The 26,644-nt window shown below is 41.3% G+C and overlaps 1 protein-coding gene across 1 annotated transcript in view; it reads right to left on the minus strand.

Moving 5' to 3' along the window:
• Nhs (NHS actin remodeling regulator) overlaps positions 1–23,255 on the minus strand; it is a 319,344-nt gene extending 296,089 nt beyond the window's left edge. The window contains exons 1-2 of the mRNA XM_070040796.1: positions 22,661–23,255; positions 21,911–22,576 (exon numbers count right to left, since the gene is read on the minus strand). Coding sequence (XP_069896897.1) covers positions 21,911–22,496 — 586 coding nt within the window. The 5' untranslated portion in view covers positions 22,497–22,576; positions 22,661–23,255. The remainder of the gene's footprint in view (positions 1–21,910; positions 22,577–22,660) is intronic.
• Between the last annotated feature and the right edge of the window lie 3,389 nt (positions 23,256–26,644).

A 26,644-nucleotide genomic window follows, 5' to 3' on the forward strand; every position in this document is an offset into this window, starting at 1 on the left:
CATAATCTTCCTTGTCCTAGGGTCAGCCCTTGTAACAGAGGCTAGCTAGCTGTTCATTAAACCTAGTTCTCTTTTCTTCATACATACATTAAGTTTACTATACGTGCCCTTGTAGTAAGGTGTGTCTGGGTGACTGAGTTCTGCCCAATAGCAGGTGAGTGGAAGTAAAGTGAATCACTGTAGACCTATAAAATAAAATCCTGATATTCTCCATCCTCCACTCTCTCTCCATCCATCAGCTGAAGGGACAGAATGGCAAAGACCTAAAAGATAAGAGAGACAAAAGATGAAAAGAACCTAGGTCTTTGAGTGTTTGGGTCTCTGAGTCACCATATGGAAGAGAGGCACTGAAGATGGTCATTTGACCAGGATCAGAAAACTATATGAGAGAAATGATTTTATTATGTTTGATCACTGAAAGCTGAAGGCTTCTTGTTACATCATCTCACCTTAATATGACCCCTCAGTTTAATATGTCACCCCTCTCGTTCTTTTGACTAAGAACTGCAAATCTTCAATGTTTTTTCACATGACTCCTAATCAACCCTAGAACTGGTAGAGCCCTCATTTTAATTTTAACAGTTTTACTGATATATAATTCACACAATACAATCAACCTTTAAAAATATACAATTCATTCATTTTTAGTATATTCAGAGTTACACAACCATCACCACTAATTTTAGAACATTCTCATTGCCCTTTAAAGAAGCTCATTAGCAGTCACTTCCATTCACTCTTTTCCCAACACTGGGCAACCACTGAACTATTTTTCCTATATATACATTTTCCTGTTTTGGATATTCCACATCATAAAGGTGATATAGTCTGTGTTCTTATGTGACTAGTTTTATTCTTTTAGCATGTTTAGAATGGTAGTTCATGTTGCAGCATATATCAGCAATTGTAAGAACCCCAACATAGAAACCAAATGGTAAAGAATCCTTTCAAGTTCTAGAAGAAGTAGAAACACATTGCCCAACTTTCCTCTCATTATCCCCCCCCCCGACTCCACTCTATTCTCACCTTCTCCACTCCCTGAATGGGATCCTAGCACTTTTTTAAGCCTGGAAATCTTTGTGCCATTCTGTTTCCCCAACATCTTTATTAGGTTGCTTTCATGATTCTACGCCTTAAGGGGTGATGTAGTTTTAACATGAATCAAATCAAGTTGGACTCTTTTGTGGTACTGTTCAAATGGTGTATTTAACTACTTTTTATACCTATCTGCCTGCCTTACCAGACAGTAAACAACACAGATTGCTCTTCTTCCTCATAGGATTTCTTCCCTACCCAGCCCAGTGATTAATTCCTGTGTCTCAATACATAGCATCTAGTTAAAAAATTCTGCATAGGTGGATTCTAGGATAAATAAAGAACATGTGGATGGAAAGGTGGAAGTATAATTAACTATACAAATACAACTATACAATGAACAAATCAACAGATGAGCTTAGAAATAACTTCAACATGTTATTAACAACACTTCAAAGGTAGAAAAAATTCTGCCTTCTCCAGGAGCAGAAAGTTAGGGTCCCAAATTTCATTTTCATCACTAGATTATGCTCAGCATAAAGTCTGAGATAGTAGTAACTAAATTACTGTATCTTGAAAAGCAATACTAGTTATTTCTCATCATCAACTCAGTCTATCCCCAATACCAACCCATGAGATCACTAAAGTCTGAAATAGTAGTAACTAAATTACTGTATCTTGAAAAGCAATACTAGTTATTTCTCATCATCAACTCAGTCTATCCCCAATACCAACCCATGAGATCACTCTACCCCCTGGAAGGTTGGCTCATATGCCCAGAGATTTGCTTGGACCCTATGTAAATGGAATTTTCTGCAGAAATATTTTGCTTGTTCATCAATGATTTTTCCAGATAAGATTCAGGGAAAGCTCAGCATTTTAGTTGTGTGGCCATATTGAGGTAGAGTCCCTGGAACTGTTCTACAGATTTTTAGGTATGTGCAGAAAGCAGGAAGCCCATAGGGAACTGCATTGACTCAAGCCAAGGATTCTTCCCATCCTCCCTTAATGCTTCTGCTTCTAACTAAAGTTCTTAATGATGACTTACCATTTACAATTGCCCTTAGCTTTAAAGGAAGTGAACTTCAACAGTATCATAAACAAAGATAATCTGGTAAGAAAACAAGTGTGATGAATTTAATGATTTTATAAGATGGAAAAATCAACATAAAAATGAAATCTGGAACAGAAATAGAGGTAAATCTCAGACAATTGATTCAGTGTTACTGGAAGTAAAGACATAATCAGGGATATGGATGATCTTTTGAAATTGAAGAAGGTCATGTTTTATTTTCTTGTTCTATTATTTAAACTACATCTCACAGTAGATATACTTTCCCATTCATAATCTTCTTTAGGTTTCCCAGAATATTCTTAATGACAAATAATTATGAAGTGGAATAGATATCTAGGCTCCTAAAACATTGCAGAGTATCAATTTGGTTACAAATGGAATTATTGTATCACTTTAAATTTCTTATTAGTTTTTTTTGGGGGGGGGTCAGTCATGGGGCTTGAACTCTGGGCCTGGGCACTGTCCCTCAGCTCTTCAGCTCAACCACCTGAGCCACAGCACCACTTCCAGTTTTCTGGTGGTTAAATGGAGATAAGAGTCTAATGAACATTCCTGCCTGAGCTGGCTTTGAACTGTGATCCTCAGACCTCAGTCTCCTGAGTATCTAGGATTATAGGCATGAGCCATTGGCGTCTGGCTTTTTATTCATTTTTAAATTACATAGGTAACACCGAGGAAGAACAAAGTACATAACCTACCTCCACCTCTCAAAAAGAATTATCTTATTGAGATAATGACTTGGTGGAGATAATGACTATTAATATTCTAGAACAGCGTTTTTCAAATTTGTGGCATATTAGTAGATTATGAAATCAATGTAGTGAGTTATGTTAGTTTTCTAGGTCCTGTGAGAAAAGGCTCAACTATCTACCCTGAACAACAGGAACCAATATACAAGGACACATGCACCTCCATGTTTATTACAGCACTGTTCACAATAGCCAGGATATGGAAACAACCCAGATGTCCCACCACAGATGAATGGATCCAAAAATTGTGGTATCTATACACAATGGAATATTATGCAGCCATTAGAAAGGACAAAATAATGGCATTTGCAGAGAAATGAATGGAGCTAGAAGAAATCATGTTGAGCGAGGTAAGCCAAGAGCAAAGAGACAAACGGCATATGGTCTCCCTGATAAGTGGATGTTAAATCCAAAATGTTAGGTGATATGACAAATTTAACAGGACTTAAGAAACAAAGAACTTCCACTCATCTGGTCGAACCACTACTAAATATCCCCATGCTGCTGATCACATGTATGGTGTATAACATGTGAACACCGTTATATGTTATAGACCGTGATAGACAATTTGCTCCAGGAAAGTTAGAATGAACTTGTGACTTTAAATGAGCATTATTATTCCACAATACCGTGAAATTAGGGAAATTATGTAATCAATTAATCACAATTTTAAAAAAAAGAACCTCGGGGAAGGTAGGGAGGGAAGGGATAGTAGGGGGAAAACAATGGACGGGGTAACAATGCTCAATAGGAAGTGTACTCATTACCTTACTCATGTAACTGTAACCTTCTGTATAGTATCTGTACAATAAAAAATTTAAAAAAAAAACAAAAAAGAGAAAAGGCTCAACTACTTAAAAGAAAGAAAGAGCCATTTGGAAAGTCATATGGACTGAGGCTTCAGTCCATATTATTTCTGTTCATTCTGGGTCTGTGATGAGGCCCAACATAATGGAGGCAGGAGCATGAGACAGAGGCTGCTCACCTCATGGCGGACAGGAAGTAGATGGAGAAACAGAAAGGTGTTCAGGACAGGATACAGCTCCAAAGTACACAGTCCTAGTGACTTACTTCCTCTACTAAGGCCCTCCTTCCTAAAGTTTCCACAACCTACTTGAATAGCACCACACACAATCCTTTGGAATAGATAATTTCCAAACAATAACATATACTATGACCAGAATTTCTTTAAATTGAAACATTAAAAAGTTGAAAATAAGAATATGATTACAATAAAGTAAAACAGAGTAGGAAAGAATAGGATAACATAGCAAAAAAATAAAAAGAGAAAAAACCAGTAACTATGATAGAGAAAATGTAAGTATTAATAAATTATTTTAGCCACATTTATGTACTGGCTATCAAATATAAAATTTATTTCTCAAGAGAGATCATGATTGAAAATCATCTTTTAAAAATATTGACTTGGTATATAACCATCCAGATACTTTTATGTACCCTTTCTTTGTACCCTTTCTGTACCCTTCTTTTCTATAATTTTGTATCTTTTCCATAACCATGCAATAATCATATAACTTTATGGCAAGTCTTTTAAACTTTTTTTTTTGGGTCCAGTCATGGGGCCTGAACTCTGGGCCTGGGCGCTGTCCCTCAGCTTTTCAGCTCAAGGCTACCGCTCTACCACTTAAGCCACAGCGCCACTTCCAGCATTTTCTTTTTGCTTATCGAACCCAGGGCCTAATGCATGCAAGGCAAGTGCTCTACCACTGAGCCACCTTCCCAGCCCCTCTTTTAAACTTTTGAATGTATCATAAATCTATATGCTAGCTTGATAAATGCCCAACCGTTATCATCATTTTAATGTTAGTAGAGTATTTTAATACATTTATGTAAAGCAATATTTGTTTAGCCAATTTCCTATTTATTGCTAAATATTGAAGATAGTAATTTTTAATTACTTAAAAAGACATAATAAGTTATTTTGTTTTACTTTTTGAATGATTTCTTTAGCTTAAATTCAAAAGGGAATCTTTGTCATACATGATTTAAGTATTCCTTCAATAAAGGCTGTCTACCAGAAAAATTACTCCAATATACACCTACCCCCATCCTACTGTAAAATTCACCAATGTAAGAAAAGAATAGCAATTTATTATAATTTGGGCTGATGAGACTTTGAGTTGAGTTAACCCACAGTCCATTGACACCAGCATTCAAACAAAATAGAGAACATAGAAGGGTAACCATTGAGCTGGAAAATAGATCTGTGTAGCCATGAGATGATTTTTTAAAATAGTAAATGTCTTGATACATAAAATGACTCCTGCTATACCAAATGATTTAGCTTATATAATTAGTATGTTCCTAAAGACTATCAGGATTTTAGAAAAACAGAAAAATTGATTAGTTACAGCTATACTACCTCATCCAATTCCATGTGTTAACCTGTAACACAGTAATATGCATATATTGGGTATATAGTAAGTACTTCTTTGCTCATGGGCCTGTTTGTTCAGATATCTTAGCCTCACTCTTTTTCAGCATCCATTGTCAAACCTGGACATTGTCCTTGCGCTTGCTTGTTTTTGTTTTTTGGGGTTTTTTCCCATTGTTTCCTTCATCATAATTTAGGAGGCAGAAAGCTACTCCAGTGGTCCTATGGTGGAGGAGTGAAAGAGTTCCCCATACAGAGAGACTCTTGATGGAGCAGATGGGGTGCCCAAATATTTGAATCAGCCCCCACATTTTTAGCAGTGTGGTTTTAAATCTATTAGCTAAACCTGTTTCCTCATCTACCAAAAGAAAAGCTGAGTGGCTTGTGAGACAGTGATAGCAGAAAGCAGTCATATAATAAATGTGTGTGTGTGTGTGTGTGTGTGTGTGTGTGTGTGTGTGTGTGTGTGTATGTATTAATTTGATTGATCTATGCCTGGACATGTTTACAAGAATCCTTTTGATAACAGTCATCTAAGACAAAAAAAATCAGTGGTCTTCAAGATGCATTGTATATATAAATTGGCATGTGGAATTGAAAACTGTTTGTTACAACCATTTACAGATAAAAATAAAATCTAAACATGTAATGATCTTCCAAAATTTAGGGGCAGTGCTGAGTACAATGTAAAAAAAAAAATCAAGGAGTTGAAGAAGAAGAAAGTGTAGGCTCTGGTCTTAGCATATCCTATGGAAAAGACCAGAAAGCTGATATATGCAATGGAATTAAGCAAGAGTTATCCAGGTCCTAGAAGTAAATGTGGGTATTTAAAAGCCTCTTATTCTGCATAAAGGTCTTTTGCATTCACACCTGGTAGTGAAGAAAAGCATTCCCTGTCTAACTTCTGACTTCACAGCTGTCTCTCTAGGCCTCTACCAGTTTCTAAGCCAAAAGCAAACTATATAGTCACCTCTATATTTGAAAAAAACTAGGTTAATGGTCCAAAGCAGTTCCCTCATGGAAAAAGCAGATCACCTATCTAGTTAGGAAAAGGAATGAAGCACTTATAGCAAAGTTTTAAACTGTGTTCAAATTTGTCATAAAAGCTCACTTTCAAAGGTCCAGCTGCATGTCACTCAGCAGTAAGGTCCCCTGGGGACTTCTCACAATCATTTTTCAGACTTAACAGTGAAGGCTTCATGTACCTCACACCCACAGGGCACCAAAAGTTCAATCAAAACACAAGGCAGCCTTGGGTTTGCTTTGGCCTCAAAGATGTTCCAGACATTCTTGATATGCTTGAAGAGGAGGGTTCAGATGAATACTTTTTACATGCTTTTTTTCCTGCCAATCCTGGGGCTTGAACTCATGGCCTAGGCATTGTCTCCAACTCATGACCCTCCTACCTCATCCTCCTTGTTGATTACCAGCGAGTGACAGTACCATGGCTGACGGGGCATTGTCCTTGAGCTTTTTTACCCAACGCTCTACAACTTGAGCCACAGCTCCACTTCCTGCATTGCTGGTGCTTAATTGGAGATAAGTCTCAAGGACTGTCCTGCCCAAGCTGGCTTTGAGCCCTGATCATCAGGTCTCAGCCTCAGCTAGGATTACAGGTGTAAACCATCAGCACTCAGCTAGTTTGAGGCCTTTTAAGCCCCCTAAATCTAGAAAGTTCCTTCTAACGTGGGTTATTGTCTTGTGGATCAGATATTCAATGCTGTGAATAAACCTTCTCAGCTGATAACTAGAAAGGCTCCCTCGGCTTTTTTTTGTCTTCTGCCCTTCTGAGGAACTGTTTTGCACTGCTAAAACTTTGCACATAATGTTGAATTTAGGGACTATTAGAAAATGCAGTGCCTGATAACTCTTAGCCTAATCCAGTCAAGTGATTAGAGAACTCATCACTCTCCCTGCCCCCTCCCCAAGGAAAGGAAGTAGCTTAAAAATCCAGGAGTGTCACAGAGGAGCTGAAGCAGCATTAATAAAGGTTCCAATGTCAAAGCCAAATTATATAGAGTTTACAAGTGATTTGAAGTGTGTCCTCCTGAGGAACCTATCTGTGAATCAAAAGGCCTCATAACCATGTTACTAATTGAGAAAGAAAGGGAAGGTCCTTTTAAATAAGCCAGATTTCCTCAATTTGAAGCACCAAAACTTTGCCGTTAAAAGTCAGTGATAATCTTCTAAATAGCAGAAAAGCATATCAAGGCTTTTGCTTGACCAAGATCAGAAGTCAAGGGACAGCAAAGAATAGAACTGTAGATGTCACTGTCTTATGGAGGAAGACAAACCAGGGAGTCATTACAACAGAAAAGGAACTATTCATATTCATAGAAGCATTATTTGAAATAGCCCAAATTGGAAATTATCCAAACACCCATCAACAGTAGATGGTCAAATAAAGTATGTTATGTTTATATGAGGAAATACTATACAGCAATGAAAATACATGAATTATTACTACATACAACAACATAAATGAGTCTCAAAATATAATTTTAATGAAAAAAGATCAGATACATAAATACCACATTGTATGACTGCAAAACAGTTCAAAGTATTAAATGAATGCTATTAGATGCTAGGAGGGGAATGTGGATAGGAATTCTAGAAGACTGCAAATACTTTGTGTGCTGGGTGATAGTTCCAGATCAAGTTCAGTTTGTAAAAACTCGTTGAGCATGATTTATGCACTCATAATGTATGCACATTTCTGAATATGTGTTTATTGTGTATATATATATATATATATATATATATATACACATATACTAATGAGAAAATGAGAAAGAGAACTTTATAGTTTTAAATTGCTACTGAAAGAATACTCTAGCAATATTTCTCTAGAACTAGGAACTTTGTTAACAGATTTTATTTCCAGCTGCTTTCCTGGGGAAAGTACTACACAGTTTCTGGTCACACACATGATTTCCTTACGTCTCTCAGAAAAAGAACACCCTGAGGTTCGGTGCTTCTTTTATTAGGGGAGAGAAATTCAAATGCTTTGGAATAACTTTTTCACGTACACATTTTCAGGGAAACCAACCCTTTCTGTCCTCTGCCTTTGTACCATTATGCTAGTCAGTGTTGGATAACTACTGTGACAAGCATCCTCTATATCTCCCAATAAAAGCTTACTTCTTCCTCATGTGAAATTCAATCAAGTGTTAGCTAAGCAGCCTGTCGTGTGGTGATTCAGAAACCCAAGTTCCTTCCATTTGGTAGCTCTGCCATACCTTAGTGCCTGAGTCCTCTGTTGAGTCCTCTACCTGAACTACACACGCTGATTCAAGAGCATTTGTGTGGTCCTCCTAAATGAAAGACAATTAGTTATCCTGCATTTCATTAGCCAGGACTCTGACACATTGTCACACCTAACTGCAAGGTAGGTTAGGAAATGAAGTCTAGCTGAGTGCCAGGAAAGAAAAGCAAAAAGTTGAACACCTCTCCATTCTCTGCCATGCTAGATCTAAAATCTCCCCACTGCCAGCTGTTCTATGCCTGATGTCTGACTACAAAGAACAGAAACCATATCATTATGGGAGAAGATGCAGAGAGTGTGGGCATTTGTACTCTGGACCAGTTTCATGATGGCACACATCCATACCCAGGGGCCTCTCTATGTCCATCAGCAGAAGCCTACACTCCCCAAGAATGAGGGCATAATGGCAGCCAGATGCTAAATTGTTCTTGCAAGTGTTCCATGATATGCATTAGAGTAGCCAAGCCAGAAAATGGACTGGTATTCTTCTGTCCCCATTTTCATCACACATTAAGTAGACCAGAATATTTATCCTGGCTGAGAAGCCACAGAACCTGGGTTTTATTCATTTCTATATGTTCTTCCATTTCCTAAGCCCCCTGATAACAGGAAGAACAATAACAACAATACAGAAAAAAAAAACAAAAATAGTACCAGCAATGGAACCCACATATTAACCCTTCCTATGTGAACCTGTATACTACTGTTCACATTGACCATGGTTTGTTGGTTGGTTGGTTGGTAGTACTGGTACTCTACCACAAAGCCATGTGCCTGGCCACATTTCTTATTTTAAGGATGGTGTCTTAGTTCCGGCTTGAGGTGTGTTTAAGCACTGATCCACCTACTTTGGGCTTCACAATATTGCCAGGATTACAAATGCAGGCCACTGCATGCAACTTCCTTTTCTTAGAGATGGAATCTCAGGGACTTCTCCGCCCAGTCTGGCCTGGCACCATAATCTTCCCAATCTTAGCTTTTTACATAGCTTAGGCTGACAGGCACATACCACTGTGCCCAATTATGGGTTGAGAAGGAAGTGCACACGTTTTTCTGCCAAGGCCAGCCTCAAATGATGATCCTCCCATTCTCAGCCTCCTAAATAGCTAGGATTATAGCCATGAGCTACCAGAATCTGCCTTGGATCAATTCATTTAATCTTTACAACTCTAAGAGGTCAAGACTAATTGTGTTCCAATTTCATAGATAAACAAAGGAGGCACAGAGACTAAGAATTCATCCAAGGTCATATAGCTGGTGAGTGGTATAACTTAAAGAATCAAGAGACCAAACTATCCAACTTCCCAGCTCGGGGCTGGGAAGGTGGCTCAGTGGTAGAGTGCTTGCCTTGCAAGCATGAGGCCCTGGGTTCCATTCCTCAGCACCACCTTAGCAGAAAAAACAGGAAATGGTGCGGTGGCTCAAGTGGTAGAGCGCTAGCCTTCACTGAAGAGCTGAGGGACAGCACTCAGACCCAGAGTTCCGGCCCCATGACCAATAAATATATAAATAAATAAAAATAAAAATCCTAGCTCCTCAGGATACAAACTTGAACCTAATAAGTGCTAGGATTGATTCAACAAGGCTTATCAGGCCACTGAAAAGCACACAAAGTGACTTGGGAAGAAAACAAAGTCCAAGTTAAGAAGTTAAAGGAAGGTGTCACTTCTTGGGGGTTTTGTTTTTATTTTAAACTTTCACTCATGTTCAACAGCCACTAAAAACCCCTGAATTGATAAATCAAGAAAATCACAAATGACTTCAAACTTACCTTTTTTAAGCCAGCACTTCAAATAATCTACTCCACTCATTGTATTTCTTCAGGTATACTTGGAAGCAAAACCCCATTGTTCTTTATCACCTTCTACCATATAACCAGCCTTAAGACTTGAAACAAAGGGTTAAAAGTAAGCCACACAAGAGGCAAACTTACGCAATATACTATTTCTTTGTGCGATTGGATTCCTGTTAATTAGCAAAGGCTAACATTTTGCCAGATAAACATTATGTGACATCTGATACCTGAGCAAAGTTCCAGCATCTCTTCTCTCACACCAAAGGCATTTAACTCCAAATGATACTCTTGGAAAATATTCCAGGTTACCCTTCCCAAAATTACTTCTTCATTGCCTGCCCCCACCACCATATAGCCCTAAACTTCAAAACCTCCACCTCTCCTGTTTAGAAAGCGGGCAATTCCATCACTTCTCACATGGAAAGGATTTTTATGGTAGTTATTCCTGCCATATAGCCTCCCCCTCAATCTTGATAAAAAAAACAACTTGCTTTAGAGTGGGGAGAGGGGTTAGCTGAGGTGGTAGTTTTCTGATGGTAAATTAAAAGGGAAAATACAGCTTTAGTTGTACTGTTAAAATATAAATACAGGCTTGAAGAATAGAGTCCAGATGCAGGCTGAAAAGAAACATAAATATTGAGATTATATTCTAATGAGCATTATGTCTCACTGGCTGTCATCTGTCCTCAGAGTTGCTAGCTCTTCTTTCTCTTCGATATCTAGTAGTAAAAAAAAAATCAGGAGAAAGTGATATCTATCACAAATCTACCAGACTTGAAACAATGAGAAATCAGATTGTAAACAATTTTTTCTTCTACCATGGAAGCTTCCATTGGATCAGAAGCTCATCGCGACTTTTACTTTAATGATCAAAATGCCTGGAATAGTGCCTCATGTGTAATGAATGACTCTAGATAATGAATCTAGATAAACCATCCCATTTTCTCCTGCCTTCTGTGGTTCTTTGTATAACAAAAGTGGTCCTGAAGAAAATAGAATCTTAATTAATGTCTTTGACCATGCAGAGAGATACAGCATTGTTTGATCAGCAATATCCTTTCCATGACCCAGCATTCATGGCTTCAGGCAGAGATTTTAGTTTCCTGGAAACATGAATTCCTACCTCCTAGTCTAATCCAATTATGATATCAATATAATAGTTAGTAATGATCAGGAACTCCCCCATGTGCCAATAACCTGATACAGTGTGTACTGCTTTTTTCTGCATTTCACAATACATAAAGAAAAATAAATATTCAATTATTTGTTCAAAAGTCATAGAGCTGAGATTTGAATTTAACCACATCCTCTTCTGCTTCTTAACAATTAATCTGACATTTCCCAATCTTACTCAAACTGAAGCCTATGAAAGCTCCAAAGGCCATGAATCCTCAATCTTCTGAAACAAGGAACAGGAAACAGGGACATTGAAAAGAAAAGAAAAGAAATACCAACACTCCAATTCTCTGCCTTTTATAAACCTGGCCCTCTTGAGCCAGTGTAATGGACTCCAGGTCCCAGACTCCAGGACCTCCTGCCATCCAACAATGCAGTTACCCTATGGCCCAAATGACAAAGATTTCCTCCAAATAACATTATGAGCTATTATAGACAAGGAAAAAAAATGATTCCTCTGATGGTTTTAGGTAGTTTTAGGCCATATTAACCTCATTTTCCCTTTCAGTAGGGTTATTAGACTGAGAGATCAGAGGAAAACTACAGACATACAGTATCTTGATTTCAGCAAATCATTTGGCAGTCACAGGAGAGAAATGAGGTTTGAACAGGAATCCAGGGTGGGGGATGGTGCATCTGTGCCTGCTGCAACAGTCCCAAGAAATATTGATGTCAGCTTGGAGGATGTTGCTAGTACTTCCTGCCATGGGTTGAGGTTCCTGAACAGTATTTGTATCAAAGACATGGGTGATGGCATAGAATCATGTTTATGGTGTCTGCAGAAAGAAAAATGCCATGGGCAGTAACTGACACATTAAATCAAGGTTTTTAAACCATCACCACTGATTGGAAATGAAAGAGCAAAGCAAGCACAATTCAGTTTAATAGACAATGGGAGAGGTTTAGGAAATTTAAGTTCAAAATAGCAACTGTATACATGGAGTAGAGAAAAAATTTCCTGTTAGAAACTGTGTGTGGAAGTTAGATCTAAAGTATAAACACACATGAAAGCATATACAGGGCTATATGCATATAGGCACAAACAAACTGACTAAAGGATGACATACTCAGGGAAGGAGTCCAACAAATAACTAATGAACTGTTCAACAACAACAGCAAAAATACCAGCAAGCTGAAATGTGTTTTTGTCTGGCAAAAACAGCCATTATATTCAATGTACATTATGTAAAAACTACTTAACTTGGAGGCAGAGATGGGATGTTAAAAGATGGAGGAGAACAATGGAAGGGGTGACATTGATCAAAATGCACTGTACTCATAACCTGACTTGTGGAATTGAAACTCTTTTGTATGACTACCTAAAAATAATGACAATTTTATAAAACTATGACTATAAGCCAGGTGCCAACGGTTTATGCCTGTAATTCCTAGCTACTCAGGAGGCTGAGATCTGAGAATCCTGGACTTAGCTAGCCTGGACAGACAAATCCAGGAGATTCTTACTTGTAGGTTACGAGTAAAACAATGGGAAAGAAGGTATGGCTCTACTGGTAATGGGTAAGCCTTGAGCAAAAACAGCCAAGTGAGAGCTAGAGGCCCTTAGTTCAAGCCCTGTAGCAACACACACACACACACACACACACACACACACACACACTATGTCTATAAAAGAGGGAAATTGAGCTGTAAGAGCACCAACAATATTATACAATGGTTAAAACAAGGACCACCTTGATCCTAACGGGCCATTCATATAAAGAAAAGAATTGGCATTCAAGCTATGTATCTGTGGCAGAGAACAACCAAAGTGGGAGGGAACTGAAAAGAAGTTGGCATTAGGAGGCCTGGGAGAAGGAATGTTGTGGTTTTATTTGGGATTAGTAAAGCTTAGAAGGAACCATGGCAGAAACCTACAGACACTTAAAAGATGGCCTGTAAAAGAGACTATAGAGAGATTATATAGGACTAAAAGGCTATTATTACAAAACAATTGGTTTCAATGTAGATAAAAGTTATATGAAAATGAGAATGAGAATGACCCAGACATAAAAATAGGATGGGATTGGCCATTTCCTATTCCAGGGAGTAGTGGTGGACCGGAAGTTTTATTCCATGAGCACTAAGGTCTTGCCCTACTCTAAGATTCCAAGAGTCTATGACTTTAATTGAATTTATTCTTTTCCTTCTTTTGAGACAAGGTCTCACTATGTAGCCCAAGCCAGTCTCAAACTCATGATCCTACTGCTGAAGCCCTCTGAGCTCTGGGATTACAGGTGTGTACTACCACACCTAATAAATTAACTTGATCCTTAGTTTATTTCATTTTAATGGTCTTCAACAGTTAATGGTTAGGTAATTTTTCAACACATGGATGCCCAAGTCCTCAAAATATTATTTTAGTATATCTAAATCTTCTCTTGTTCATAAATGACAAACAAAAATTGTTTGTGACTGTCTTAATCCTTCACAAAGATGATCTAACAGTATCCCTGCCCTTTGAGCTTATAATCCAATGAAAGTGCCCTCCAAAATTTTTCAACAAATCTCAGCCTTAGAATGAGATCTATGCATTCAGAAAGCATCCTTACTTCAGTTTTAAAATTTTCCATCTATTATCAGCATGCAATTCATGGAGAATTCTTGACACCAAATGAATTTTCTAAAATTCTATTAAGTGAAGTAAGCCAGACCCAAAGAAACATAGGTCCCATGGTTTCTCTTATTTGCAATAACTAGTATATGTCTAGGACAAGCAGAAAATGGCAAAAGTTATGTACATATGACCAGATAAGATGATGTTAAGTGAAATGAACCCCAAGATAGGGACATAAGTGGTTTTTTATCTTTCTTGCTATTGCTTTTAACGTATTTATAATGTACTATGTGATTTTTTTTGTTTCTTTCGTATATTTTTCCCCCACAGTATAACCCATGTTTTCACTGTATTAGATTCTGGTGCCCTGCACCTTATATATACACTTTTCTAATTTGGGAGGGGAAGTGAAATATCAAAATGCTGAAATAAGAACACAAGTTGACCCATTGTAACAATGAGATGTACAAGACACTATGTTGAAAATAAACTTTACAACTTTGGCAAGGGTAGGGGGCAGTTGGGGGGGTGGGGAGAGAAGGGATGGTAGGAGAAAAACAAAGGAGGAGGTAACAATGCTCGATAGGAAATGTACTCATTATCTTTCTTGTGTAATTGTAACCTCTCTGTACAGTATTTTTTACAAAAATATGTGTATATATATGTATATGTATATATATATACATACACATATATATATATATATATATATACATACACATATATATATATAACAATTTTCTGGAATTTTGGTGACTGACGTTTTGTTCCAGGCAAGCACTTCCTATGATTTTATTTATTTATTTATTTATTTATTTTGTGGGGGAAGTTACACTCAAAATCTGTTGCTTGTGATTTTTAGGAAAGTAAAGAAAACTGAACTGTCAAAACAAAATTCCAACTATGTTTAAAGTTACCATTGAGCCAGGTGCCGGTGGCTCACACCTGTAATCCTAGCTACTCAGGTTACTGAGATCTGAGGATTGTGGCTCAAAGCCAGCCTGGGCATAAAAGCCCCTGAGACTCTTATCTCCAATTAACCACCAGAAAACTGGAAGTGGCGCTGTGGCTCAAGTGGTAGAGCACTAGCCTTGAGCTGAAGAGCTGTGGGACAGTGCCCAGGCCCAGCATTCAAGCCCCACAACAGACAAAAAAAAAAGCTACCATTGATCTTAAAATGTAAAAGTAACATATGAAGTCAGTGAGTCCTCAAGAATTAGAGGATAATGTGAGACAATGGGAGAGGTTTCTTGTATCATAGCAACTTAAAGGTAATGCCTATTAAAGGTACTCTAGAAGCCCCAAGACTTTATACTTTTGTGATGACATTGTACAGCAAAGTCCTCTACATAGCAATAAGAAATCTTCATTGCTACCACCTTGTTATATTCCAGAACCAGTCCTCCAGAATCTTAAGAATTTCCTAAGAAAACCAGCTAAAAATCAAATCTGATACAAGAAGAAAACTCTAGAAGGAAATGTGTTGCTGTGACTGGTTGTGAGGAAATTTGTATCGTTAATTATTAACCTTTGAAAGATGGCTTTCTTCTCAGTTGTTCTGTGATAGGTTTAAAAGCAGCTTTCATTAGAGTAGCCAGAATCTCACAATGCCCCAAAGAAACTCACTCAGCAAAGCCAGGAAGAAAAGAAACAACCACAGTAACTGAAACATCCAAGAAAACACATTGAGCAGATTGCAAAATGTTTTTACAAGAGGTAAGGTGAAGAGATGGGGAGAGAAAACAAGATCATCTTCCCAAAGCAGATTAGAGTTAGCCTATCAAATCAAAAGGACCAAGTCACCCAACATGTCTCTTCACAGAAACTTTCCGAATTTATCAGTTTCTGTGTCTGCTGAAAAATGACTAAACTGGACTCTATTAAAACACAAAAGGACTTCTGCTCACCAAATATCACACTAAGTATAAAAAGACAACTCGTACAGTGAGAGAGAACATTTACAATAACAAGAGCTAACACACAATTCATATATATAAATATATATACATAACACATATATATAATATATTTTCTATAATTTTAAAGGACACAAACAACTTTAATAAAAACTGAGCAAAGGTACTGAAAGAGTAATTTACAAAAGAGAATGTCCAAATTGTTTTCAAAACTATTAGAAGATGCTCTATTTCACAAGCTATTAGAAAAATACAAGTTTAAAACCACAATGAGATTTTAATACATAGTATCCAGAGTTGCTACAAGGAAAAAGTCAATAGCATTATTGGTCAAGATGTAGAGTAACTAGAACTTTCATATATTTCTGGGAGTACCAACTGGTACCATCAGTTTAGAAAACTTAGAAGGTATCTACTAAAGCCAACACATCCATCCCCTTTGGTTTAGTAGTTCCACTTTCAGATATATACCAACAAGCTATATATAAACTCATCAAAAGGCATTTAGAGAAAATATTTATGACAATAGCCCTGAAATAGAAATAACCCAAATGTCCAAAATCAGGAGAATAGATCAACAAATTTCATTCAACAAAGAGAATGAACAATCTACTGTTATATTCAAGCAACGTGGAAGACATTTACAAACATAATGTTCAATGAATAGTGTTAGACACTAGAAAGTATGTATACAGAGAGAGACTATATATAGTATATAGAGACACTATATAGATACTATATACATACATATATATATATACACACACATATATATGTTTACTTACATATTTATTACATAACGCCCCAAAACATGGAGGTGAAAGTCAGGAGAATGCATTACCTTTAGGAGAGAAAGCTAGCAACTGGAAGGAGGTTCAAGGGGAGGGAATGCACAGCCATGTTTTATTTCTTGAGCTGGGTATTGCTACCATGAGTTATTTGCTCTTAGAAAATTAACCAAGATAAATAAACACATAATCTGTGTGCTTTTCTGTAGGAATGTTAACCTTTAATACAAAATTTACTTTAAAACTCAGGAACTAATATAATCAACAGCAACCACAAGGCCAACACCATTAACATGTCTAAGGATGAACAGCTTAGCATTGAAGCCTATGAAGTAATTCCGGACTCTCAGGTGTTAGTGACTGAGAATCTGGACTCACTTCAAGTTTGGGACCATAAATCTCAGAAGGCTCTCAACACAGCCAGATAACCCCACTATACTTCCTTACTGTATGCACATTACCCCTGAGATGACTTATTAACACCTTCCCTTCTCTCCTCACATTGCCAATACCTTCTCAGCTGATGACCTCATCACATACTTCACAGGAAAAAAAAAATGTCATTTTTACACAGAAGGAAAAACACTGCAGCCTATTTCTATCAGCCTCTCCTCCAATATCCGCCATCTTCCTCAGGCCCCAAGGATGAAATGGTTCTCACCTTAACCCATCACCTCCTCAAGGACTCTCTTCATGATCTAATTCTGTACCCCAGCAACATCAATTTTCTCTTCTGCATGAAATCCAAACAGGCCTAAAATATCAATACATTTAAAGAATATCGCCCATGATTCTATATTTCTTTTCAGCCACCATTTCTTTTTTTAACTTCTCCACTTCCCTTCAGAGCAAAATTCCTTGTAAGAGTTGTCTCTCATTGCTATATCATTTTTTGACTATTCCTATTCTTTTGGTTTCTTGCCAGTCCTGGGGCTTGAACTTGGGGCCTGGCACTGTCCCTATGGTTTTGTCTTTTTATTCTCCAGGCAATCATTCTACCACTTGAGCCACAGCCCCACTTCTAGCATTTGCTAAATAGTTTATTGGAGATAAGAGTGTCATGGACTTTCCTGCTTGGGCTGGATTTGAACTGTGATTCTCAAATCTCAGCCTCCCGAGTAGCCAGAAATAAAGATCCACCAGTTCCTGGCTCTTGTTCTTTTTTATTTAGCGTTTATTTTCATCCCACTACTGAAATGGCCCATATCATGGCAACTGATTACAGGTTACAAAACCCAGTGGGTTCCTTTCTTCTCCGTGTTTATTGTACACTCAGAAGACGACTACTCCCTGATCTTTTTCTTTATTTTTTTTTGTAGTGCTGGGGTTCAAACCCAAGGTCTCATACATGTTAAGAAAGTGCTCTGCTATTACAATAACTTTAAGTCCTCCCTGATTCTTTCAAATGCCTCCTTATTCTAGTATAACATATGGTGTTAATGGCCCTTTACATTTTTTTCCCTTTACATTTTTTAAAAAAATCTTTTTACTGGGAATGGAACCCACAGCCTTATACATGCCAGACAAGCACTCTACCACTGGGCTATGTGCCCAGTCCTCTCGCTAAGTAACCCAGGTTGGCCTCAAACTCAAGATCCTCCCACCTCTGCCTACAGATGTGCACCCACCCAGCTTTTTGGCTGTTCTTTCTCAGCCTTTCTCTTCTATGTGATTTCAAAGCTGACTCCATTAGACCAGTCCTAGCCTCATTTCCCTTGCTATCTGCACTGCCCTTATCTCCAGGGCTTCACATACCATCTCTATCTTTATTTCACACAAAGGCTCCAGCTGCCTCCCCGCTCTCCCATCTACATATCTGATTGCCTGAAGTCCATCAGTCATTTTGACCTGAACTGGGCTGGAATAGAACTAGTCTATCCTCTTCATTATAAAATATCTATTCTTCCACTAGCTATCCATTTTTCTGTAAATAGCATCAGCTCCTAGAAATTATTTAAGCCATTCAGATTTACTTTTATTTATTTATTTATTTACTCTCATACCTTGTACCTTATCCAATAAGTAAATATTGTCCATTCTATTTCCAAGATGGATTCAGAAATCTAACCAACATGCTCTATCTCTGTAGTTACATCCCTAGTTCTAGTCACTCAGACAAGTTCCGGCTTTCATACTTGCCTCCAGAATGACTTTGCTAGAGTCAACATCAGACAGTATCATCTATCCATTCCTGCAAAAAGACACACACACACACACACACACACACACACACACACACACACACACACACACACACACACACACACACACACACACACACACACACACACACACACACCACCAAGTCTCTGTGCAACAGGAAGCAGCTCTATGAGGATGGAACAGCACCACACAGACTGGTAGGGCATGGTGATTTGAGTAGAAAGGCTGTAGCAGGGGGAGGGTGCACAGATACCTAGATACCCTTAAAGGGAAATAAAAGGGAATGTCTCCCTTGGAAACTCCCACGGGTTTGAGCAATCCTGAAAAGAGATATAGAATGTACTTGATTCCACTGGTGCCCCAGTCCTGATATCCTGCACAGACAACCCTTGTAGACATTCTTTCTTGTTCACACCACAGGCTTTTTGCCTCTCTCTCTACCTGGCCCTATGCTCATGCTGGTATCAGGCAGGCAGAAAGTCTAAGAAGCCAGGGAATTCATGATCCAAGTGCTACTTTCCATCAGCAAGGGGTAGAAATTGGGCAAATACAGTCCAGCTTCTTCATCCCTCAGTGGAAAATGCCTGAGGTATGTGAACATAGGGTCCCAAGCTGGACTGAACTCCAACTATCTGCAGTGGTAACCAGCTCACACTAGGTATCCACTTTTCTCCCCTCCTACCCTGTCTTAACTTCCCCACTCCCTCCTTGTGCTTCCTGGGATTTCCCCTCTCAAGCTATTTGCATGGAAATCCTTCTCTCACACTCTGCATTCTGGGAAACTCCAACTAAGACATATAATAATATTATGCTCTTGCTCTCAAAGGGACTGTCTTTGAAAGAACAGTGTTGTCCTAAATTGAAATAGATGAGATCCCAATACAAAAAAATGGAGATAATACTTTATAAAACGTTTCAAAGCATTAGGAGATTTAAAGTACCTCCCCGTATACTATATTAGCTCTATTTTTATTTATATATCTATCTATGTATATGTGAATTGGCTCTATACTCACCAACTGTATGTATACACGGATGGTAGACTAATGATTCGCCAACTGTATGCATATACTTATTATCTCAGCTAAACCATTCCTTTACACTCCCAATAGTAAAAAAAAAAAAAAAAAGGACTTGAAAAGTCTGCTAAATTTGCCATCCATAACCGCCCACTGGTGATTCCCAGGGAACATATTCTGCTCTCCCACTGAGTGTCACTTGTGTGAAATCTGTTTAAGGAGAGTTGTGGTGAGAGCACATGCATGAGCATGCAAACCCCCACACAGAGACACACAGAGATACACAGACACACAGACACACAGACACAGACACACACACACACACACACACACACACACACACACACACACACACAGAATGTATGTACCACTCAGCAGTCTGCAGAACTTCCCTCCAGTTCTTTTGGAGTGAACCCCACCATTCCCAGCAACCACACTCCCCAGATACCAGCACTGTTGAAAGTGAAGGGCTTGTCCTTGCTGTGTGGTTTGGAGTAAAAGGAGGCAGGATTAAAGCGCTCATTTCCAGTCTCAAAAGTAAAATACGACTTGGCCTACGGCAGTCCTAATTCTTTCCAGAACTCATCCTGGAATTGCCCTTTAAAATAACCAGTCATTAACCCAACTCCGGGTCTTTTATAGCTGCGAAAACCGATGATCGCGCACATCATTTATTCATTACACTTATTATTATTGTTATTGGAGAAAAGCTGAAGATTCCTGGTGCGGGGTTCAAAGGGGTTTCCAAGGGAAGCAGAGAAGGGAGGAGGAATGAGGAAGCAGGCAGGACCTCAAGAAGGCTGGGCTGGGGTGCGGGACAGAGGTGCATGGAAATCCCCAGGGAAGGATGCCGCCAAAGCTCCTTGGCCCGTGCTCCAAGGCCGCCACGCACAGGCGCAGCTGCAGCAGTAACATAGGGAGCTTCTTACATAAGACAGAGCAGCTGACATCACCTTTGCCTTGAGCATCACAGCCCAGCAACCTGTCCACGGTGGGTCACCCTGGTTGCTAATAAATAATTCTGTGTACAGCCACATTTGGGGTGATCGTTCACCAGGGGACCTCTCCTGGGTGCCCCTTAGAGAGCCGCGAAGGACAGAATGATTGCTTATGTGGAGCTCTGGGGTTTTGCGAGTGAAATCAAGGGCTACAACAGTGACCAAGTGTCTTCTCATGCGTCTTCCCTCCCCTAGCAGGGACTAGTTCCCACCTAAGTTCACACGTGAAAATGCACTGGGACACTGGGACAGAGGGAGAACCTTCTGGCAAATTCTGGGAGGGCAGATGGCACAAAGAGCCATTTACTAAGAACCCCTAGGTTGTTCTGGGCAGAAAAGCTATCCAGTGGTTTTCTCCATCTGTACAAGTTCTAGCGCTTTCCTTTCCTCACCCCTCCCTGCGGCCCCTCAATCCTAGATGAGCACAAGTGGGTGAAAGGCACAAGTTTTTTTTGGGGGGGGGACTCGAGGTAGTTTCTGAGGTTACAGCAAGAGTGAGAGACCCGCGGTGGTGCTCCAGATACCCTAAAAAACATCTACTCTCCTCCAGCCCACAAGCAGGCATGGGATGGGTTTCAGGGTCTGGGGCTGCTGGAGATCCCAGGAGTCAGCTGCACCCTACTTTGTCCCCTACAAACTCTTGAAAGGGCGAGTCCAAAAAGTAAATAACAGACCCCCACTGCCTCGTGTTCCCCTATATGTGCTCCCCGTTTCAGGCTGCTCTCAGCCCTAGGATATCTGGGAGTTCAAAGGCCGCCCTTTGAACTTTCTGCCTGCTGTATCTGCATCCCTGTATCCATCAGCCCTGCTACTCAGTCCCGGGAGGACCAGGTTGGCTCTCGGGCAGAAGTGGAAAGGGGAGAGTGAGGTGCAATTTGAAGCAGGCGAGGCGCCACAGGGGCTGGGATTGCAGCGACTAAGCGAGGGCGCGAGGGTGCGGCACAAGAGCAGAGCGCCCAGTAGGCACGGCGCTGGTACTCACGCACTGTCTCCTGCTTGGGGTCCAGGGTGCTGAGGACGCGTTGCACGCCACCCAGCTTGCCCTGCAGCGCCCAGACGCGGCGGTGGGTCAGCTGGATGTCGCTCTCGAGCTCCTGGAAGAGGCTGCACGCGTGCCTGGCCACGTCTGAGAGCTGCCGGAGGACGCGGGCCAGGGCAGCGTTGCTGACTGCGCACAGGTCTAGCATGAGCAACACAGCAGCCGCTGTAGCGGAGGACGCATCGCCAGTGGCGGATCCTGCCTCTGGGACCCCCGCCACGATTTCCTCGCCCACCTCGGGGTCTTCGCTGGGGGGCGGCTGAGCAGGATCCGCCACCGCCGCCGCGGGAGCGGGCAGCGGCAGCGGAGGTGGTGGCATCCCGGGAAGCACAGGCGGCGCATGGGGAGGCTCCTCGGTCCCAGGCGCTTCGGCCTCCTCCCTTCGACCAGGCAGTTGCAGGGGCGGCGGCGGCGGTGGTGGCGGCGGTGGTTCGATGCTACCTTCACTTGTGTCCTCATCTGGGCCAGGTGCCGGGCGCCGCTGTCGGCACAGCCACTGCGGCTCCACGATCCGCTTGGCGAAAGGCATCCCGCGCGGCAGCAGCCGGGCCCGCGACTTTCCGTTCTCTTCCAAACGCCCCTGCTGAACCGGGCACCGGGCGCGCCCACCTGAGCAAGGAGAGGGCGGGAGTCTGGCCAAGGCAAGGCGAGATCCACACAGTCCAGAGACACAGAGGGGGCTCCTCGGCTCACCTGGTCTCCTCCTCTTCCCCGCCCTCTCGCTAGCAAATGAATCCCCGCTGGTCCTCCTCTGGGTGGCCGGTTCCCAGGAGAGGATGACAAACGCCGCCCGGCACAAAATCCCGGGATGCGGCTGGGCTGTCCTCACTCGCTTCCAGCGGGGGTCGGGTGGCTCTGCTCCATGGGTCCTGCGCTCACAGTCACTGCCAGGCCACTGCTGCCGCCGCCCGCCTATATAAATGTGTGTGTGTGTGTGTGTGTGTGCGTGCGTGTGTGTGTGTGTGTGCGCGCGTGTGTGTATGGGTGGGTGTGAGTGTGTGTGCGCGCGCGCCTCAGTTTGAAAGTACCCCGGCGCAGGCCTCTCCCCGCGCGCCCCTCGGCCGCTCCGGGGAGCGATTGCGCCTGGGAGCTCTCTCTCTCTCTCTCTCTCTCTCTCTCTCTCTCTCTCTCTCTCTCTCTCTCTCTCTCTCTCTCTCTCGCTCGCTCGCTCGCTCGCTCTCTCTCTCTCTCTCTCTCGCTCTCTCTCTCTCGCTCTCTCGCTCTCTCGCTCTCTCGCTCTCTCTCGCTCTCTCTCGCTCGCTCTCTCTCTCTCTCTCTCTCTCTCTCTCTCTCTCTCTCTCTCTCTCTCTCTCTCTCTCTCTCTCTCTCTCTCTCTCTCTCTCTCTCTCTCTCTCTCTCTCTCTCTCTCTCTCTCTCTCTTGCTTTCCGGGCGGGGAGGAGGTTTCAGAGAGGCATTCGGAAAACCCGGAGACAGGAATCCGCCTCCAGCCCTGGCTCAGGAGGCGGCGCGGGGGCGGGGCGGGGCGGACGCAGGGCGGGGGGGGGGGGAGGCCAGGGCGAGAGGGGCGCAGCGCCCTATGTGGCCGCTGGGAGTCACTGGTGGCCTCATCGGGGGGCCCCCCCGGACGTGTTGTGGTCAAGACACTTCCTCGCTTCCAGGGGTTAGACTTGAAACTCTTAAGTGTGGTGGGGGTGGGGAGTCTTCAAGTTGGGAGTGGGGGTGTTAGTAGTAAGCGCTGGGGGAGGAGGGTTGGGTATTAGGGATGCCACCGATGGAGCATGTTGGAGCAAGTTACGTCGTGGATTTCCGACTTGGTGCAAGTCCTTTTGATTCCTAGAGGCTGCATGTCCGAATGAGCACCAAGAGAGGTGAGCCTGGCATGGACGCATCCAAGTGTGGCCCAAGTGGCCCCAGTGTGGTTTAAACCCTTTCTCAAGCATTTCGTGGCACTCTGCGCTGGGCGTGGTCTCACTCTCCAAAATCATGAATGAGACCCAAACTACCAATGAGTAACACCCCCTCACCCCACAAAGCTGCCTGCAAAACTCACTGCACATTGTATGGGATGAATCGCATTAACTCCTTGTCACCCTACTGTGTTAATCCAACACAGAGTTTTGAAAGTTCTCCATCAGAGAGATGATGATTCACAGAAGAGTGGAAAGTTTTCCCTTCAGTTAACTGAAAGGTATAATTTCTTAACAGGCACACATTTTTCAATTGGAGCAGTCTACAGGCTGAATGCTGGCAGCCGAAACCCTAAAAAGAGTTTAGGAAATGTTAGTGAAAATACATGCTTTCATTCCCCCCCCCCAAAAATGTATGCTGCAAAAAAAAAATTTTTTTTTTAAATTTAAAGCCACAGCCAGATCTTGGGAATGCAGCCTTCATTTCGTGTGTCTGAAAAGAACATGGAAAAAAATATGTTTTATGGCATCAATAAAGTCCTGCAGACCTGTGGTGGTGTCTCCTTTGCTCTTTGGCTGGAAACAGGGCAGGTCCAACAGTCAGCACTAACAACTGACACACACTTTGATTATAAAGGCTTCAACAAGACCTTCTCTTATTCTACCAAAACAAGATTTTTGGCAAAGGGATATTCTTATCCCTAAAGGATCAGAGCTGGTGCTTTGGACGTAAAGGGTTATGGTGTCTCTAAGTTACGCACAAATGATCAGCAACAAGAATGATGATGGTAATAATACAGTGAGAGGGAGGGAGGGAGGGAGAATGGATATCAAAAATAGTGAATCCGGGTAAGGAGCATTCACGAGTGTGAAGTAAATTTCTTACAGTTTTACTTTGAATTTGGTTTTGTATTCAAAATTAAGTCCAAGAAAGAGGGTATTACTATACACTCTTTTTACCTTTGGTTCTTTGACCGCAGAGATTGGGAAAGCTGGCTGGTTTTAGCTTCACTTTTTTTGTATGTGTATGACATTGAAGATTAAACCCAAGACCTTGAGATTAAGAATTCTTACCACTTGAGCCCCAGTCAATTTGCTTTTTGGTTCTTTTTCCAGACAGAATATCCTACTTGCTTTGCCCTAGCTTCAAATTGTGATTCTCTTATCTCCTCCTCCTGAGCAGCTAGGATTGCAAAGCTACACCCCCATGACCCTCTCACATTTTTTCCCACCCTTACTTTTCAACGTGTTTAAAATTCTGAGCCCAAGCTCTGCTAGGTAGGCACATCAGATGCTCTTCCCAAACACACTGAAGCATAAAGAACAATGGAAGAGCGTGCAAGGCGTTCAGTTAACAGGCATTATGTCAAAAGTCTGCCCTGCCTCCAATTGCATTGCATCCAGCACTGTCCTATTTACAACATCCATGGGACCCAGCAGAGTGGCCCAGTTACACCTGGACATGGGCAGTGAATGAATGGTGTGTAGCTCTCACTTCTAAATGGAGTTTTACATTATTGGCAAGTTTCTCCAGTATCAGAGAAGCCATTGTAAGTAAAGAGCAAAGGTCCAGGAGAGGGAAGATTCTAGGGGGATATTTAAGTTGAAGAAAAGGCTAGCTACTTCGGTGTCTGCTCTAAAGTGACCAGCACAGATTAAGATTACAAAATGACTCAAAGTACTGTTCAGTGATGTAGAAAGGAAAACTCTGTAATCTCCTAGACTCCTACTCATGTGCTAATAATGTCATTTAGTTAAAAATAAAAGGCTTTGATATTGCCTTTGATCTCCTTGGTTCTTACTGTTCCTTTTTCTTCCTTTGGTGGTCCCTAGTGACCTCTCTGAGACTGCATCCTTCTAAGCCACTAATACAAATGATCAGATTCACTGATATGGTTTGGTAGTGTATTCTACTTCCTCTGAGAGATGCAAATAGAGGCATCCTTAGAAGACTGGGTTATTGTTATACTTTCGTAACACCATCTAAGTAAAAAATAAAAAAAAAGTGTGCTAGCTGTGAGAGCGCAGGTTGACATCTTCCTGGTCCCACCCCTCCGAATTCAAGCCCCTTCTTTGTAGTTCCCCTCTCCCCTCCTCCCAGTTTTGGGTTGGATTTCTGCCCTATTGAATTAAAATATTGAAAAAAGATTAAAAGGTGGCAGCTATTTGACATTCCAATGAGAATTACCTATAGTCTTAATGCTTCTGAGTTTTCAACACACCAAGGCTGTGTCTTTTTCATTCAAGTCCTAGATTGAAGCGTTTTACTCTGAGTCTTACCACAGAAAGTTTTGATGAAGTCAAGGTTCCTATCTGAAGCCACACTGTTATCCCTAGTTACATTTGCGAGTATGCGGTTGTCAAAATATCTCTTATACACACGCACATATGGAGTCCACTCTTCATGCATACATTTACTTATCATGGCTTGAGAGCAAAATGGAAAGAAAAATAGCATGTTAGAATGTCTAATCCCTAGCAGTCATTCACGCAGTTCAAAGGCCAGCACAATTTCCTCAGAAACCCAAATGTGCTGTCAGTATAAATCCCTTGGCACTGTAAAACAAACAAAATATCCTATCTGTGGCACCATACCTACCCCACAGTTTCTCTTCAGCCCTCTCCAACCCAGTAGGAAGTAGAGCTTTGTTAAATGATAGAAGTGGCCTGACTAGCCACATGCTTCCACACAACCATAGTCAATTGTCCTCTAGAATAACAGAAAGTAGCGAGGTAGAGATTTTTAAAGGACTCTTCAAAATGTTCTGATTTGATGTCCCAGTATTGAGGTAGCACCAGCATTATTTA

The sequence above is a fragment of the Dipodomys merriami genome, unplaced genomic scaffold (genome assembly GCF_024711535.1).
Source record: "Dipodomys merriami isolate MVZ:Mamm:240054 unplaced genomic scaffold, mDipMer1.0.p SCAF_3, whole genome shotgun sequence".
Lineage (NCBI taxonomy): Eukaryota > Metazoa > Chordata > Mammalia > Rodentia > Heteromyidae > Dipodomys > Dipodomys merriami.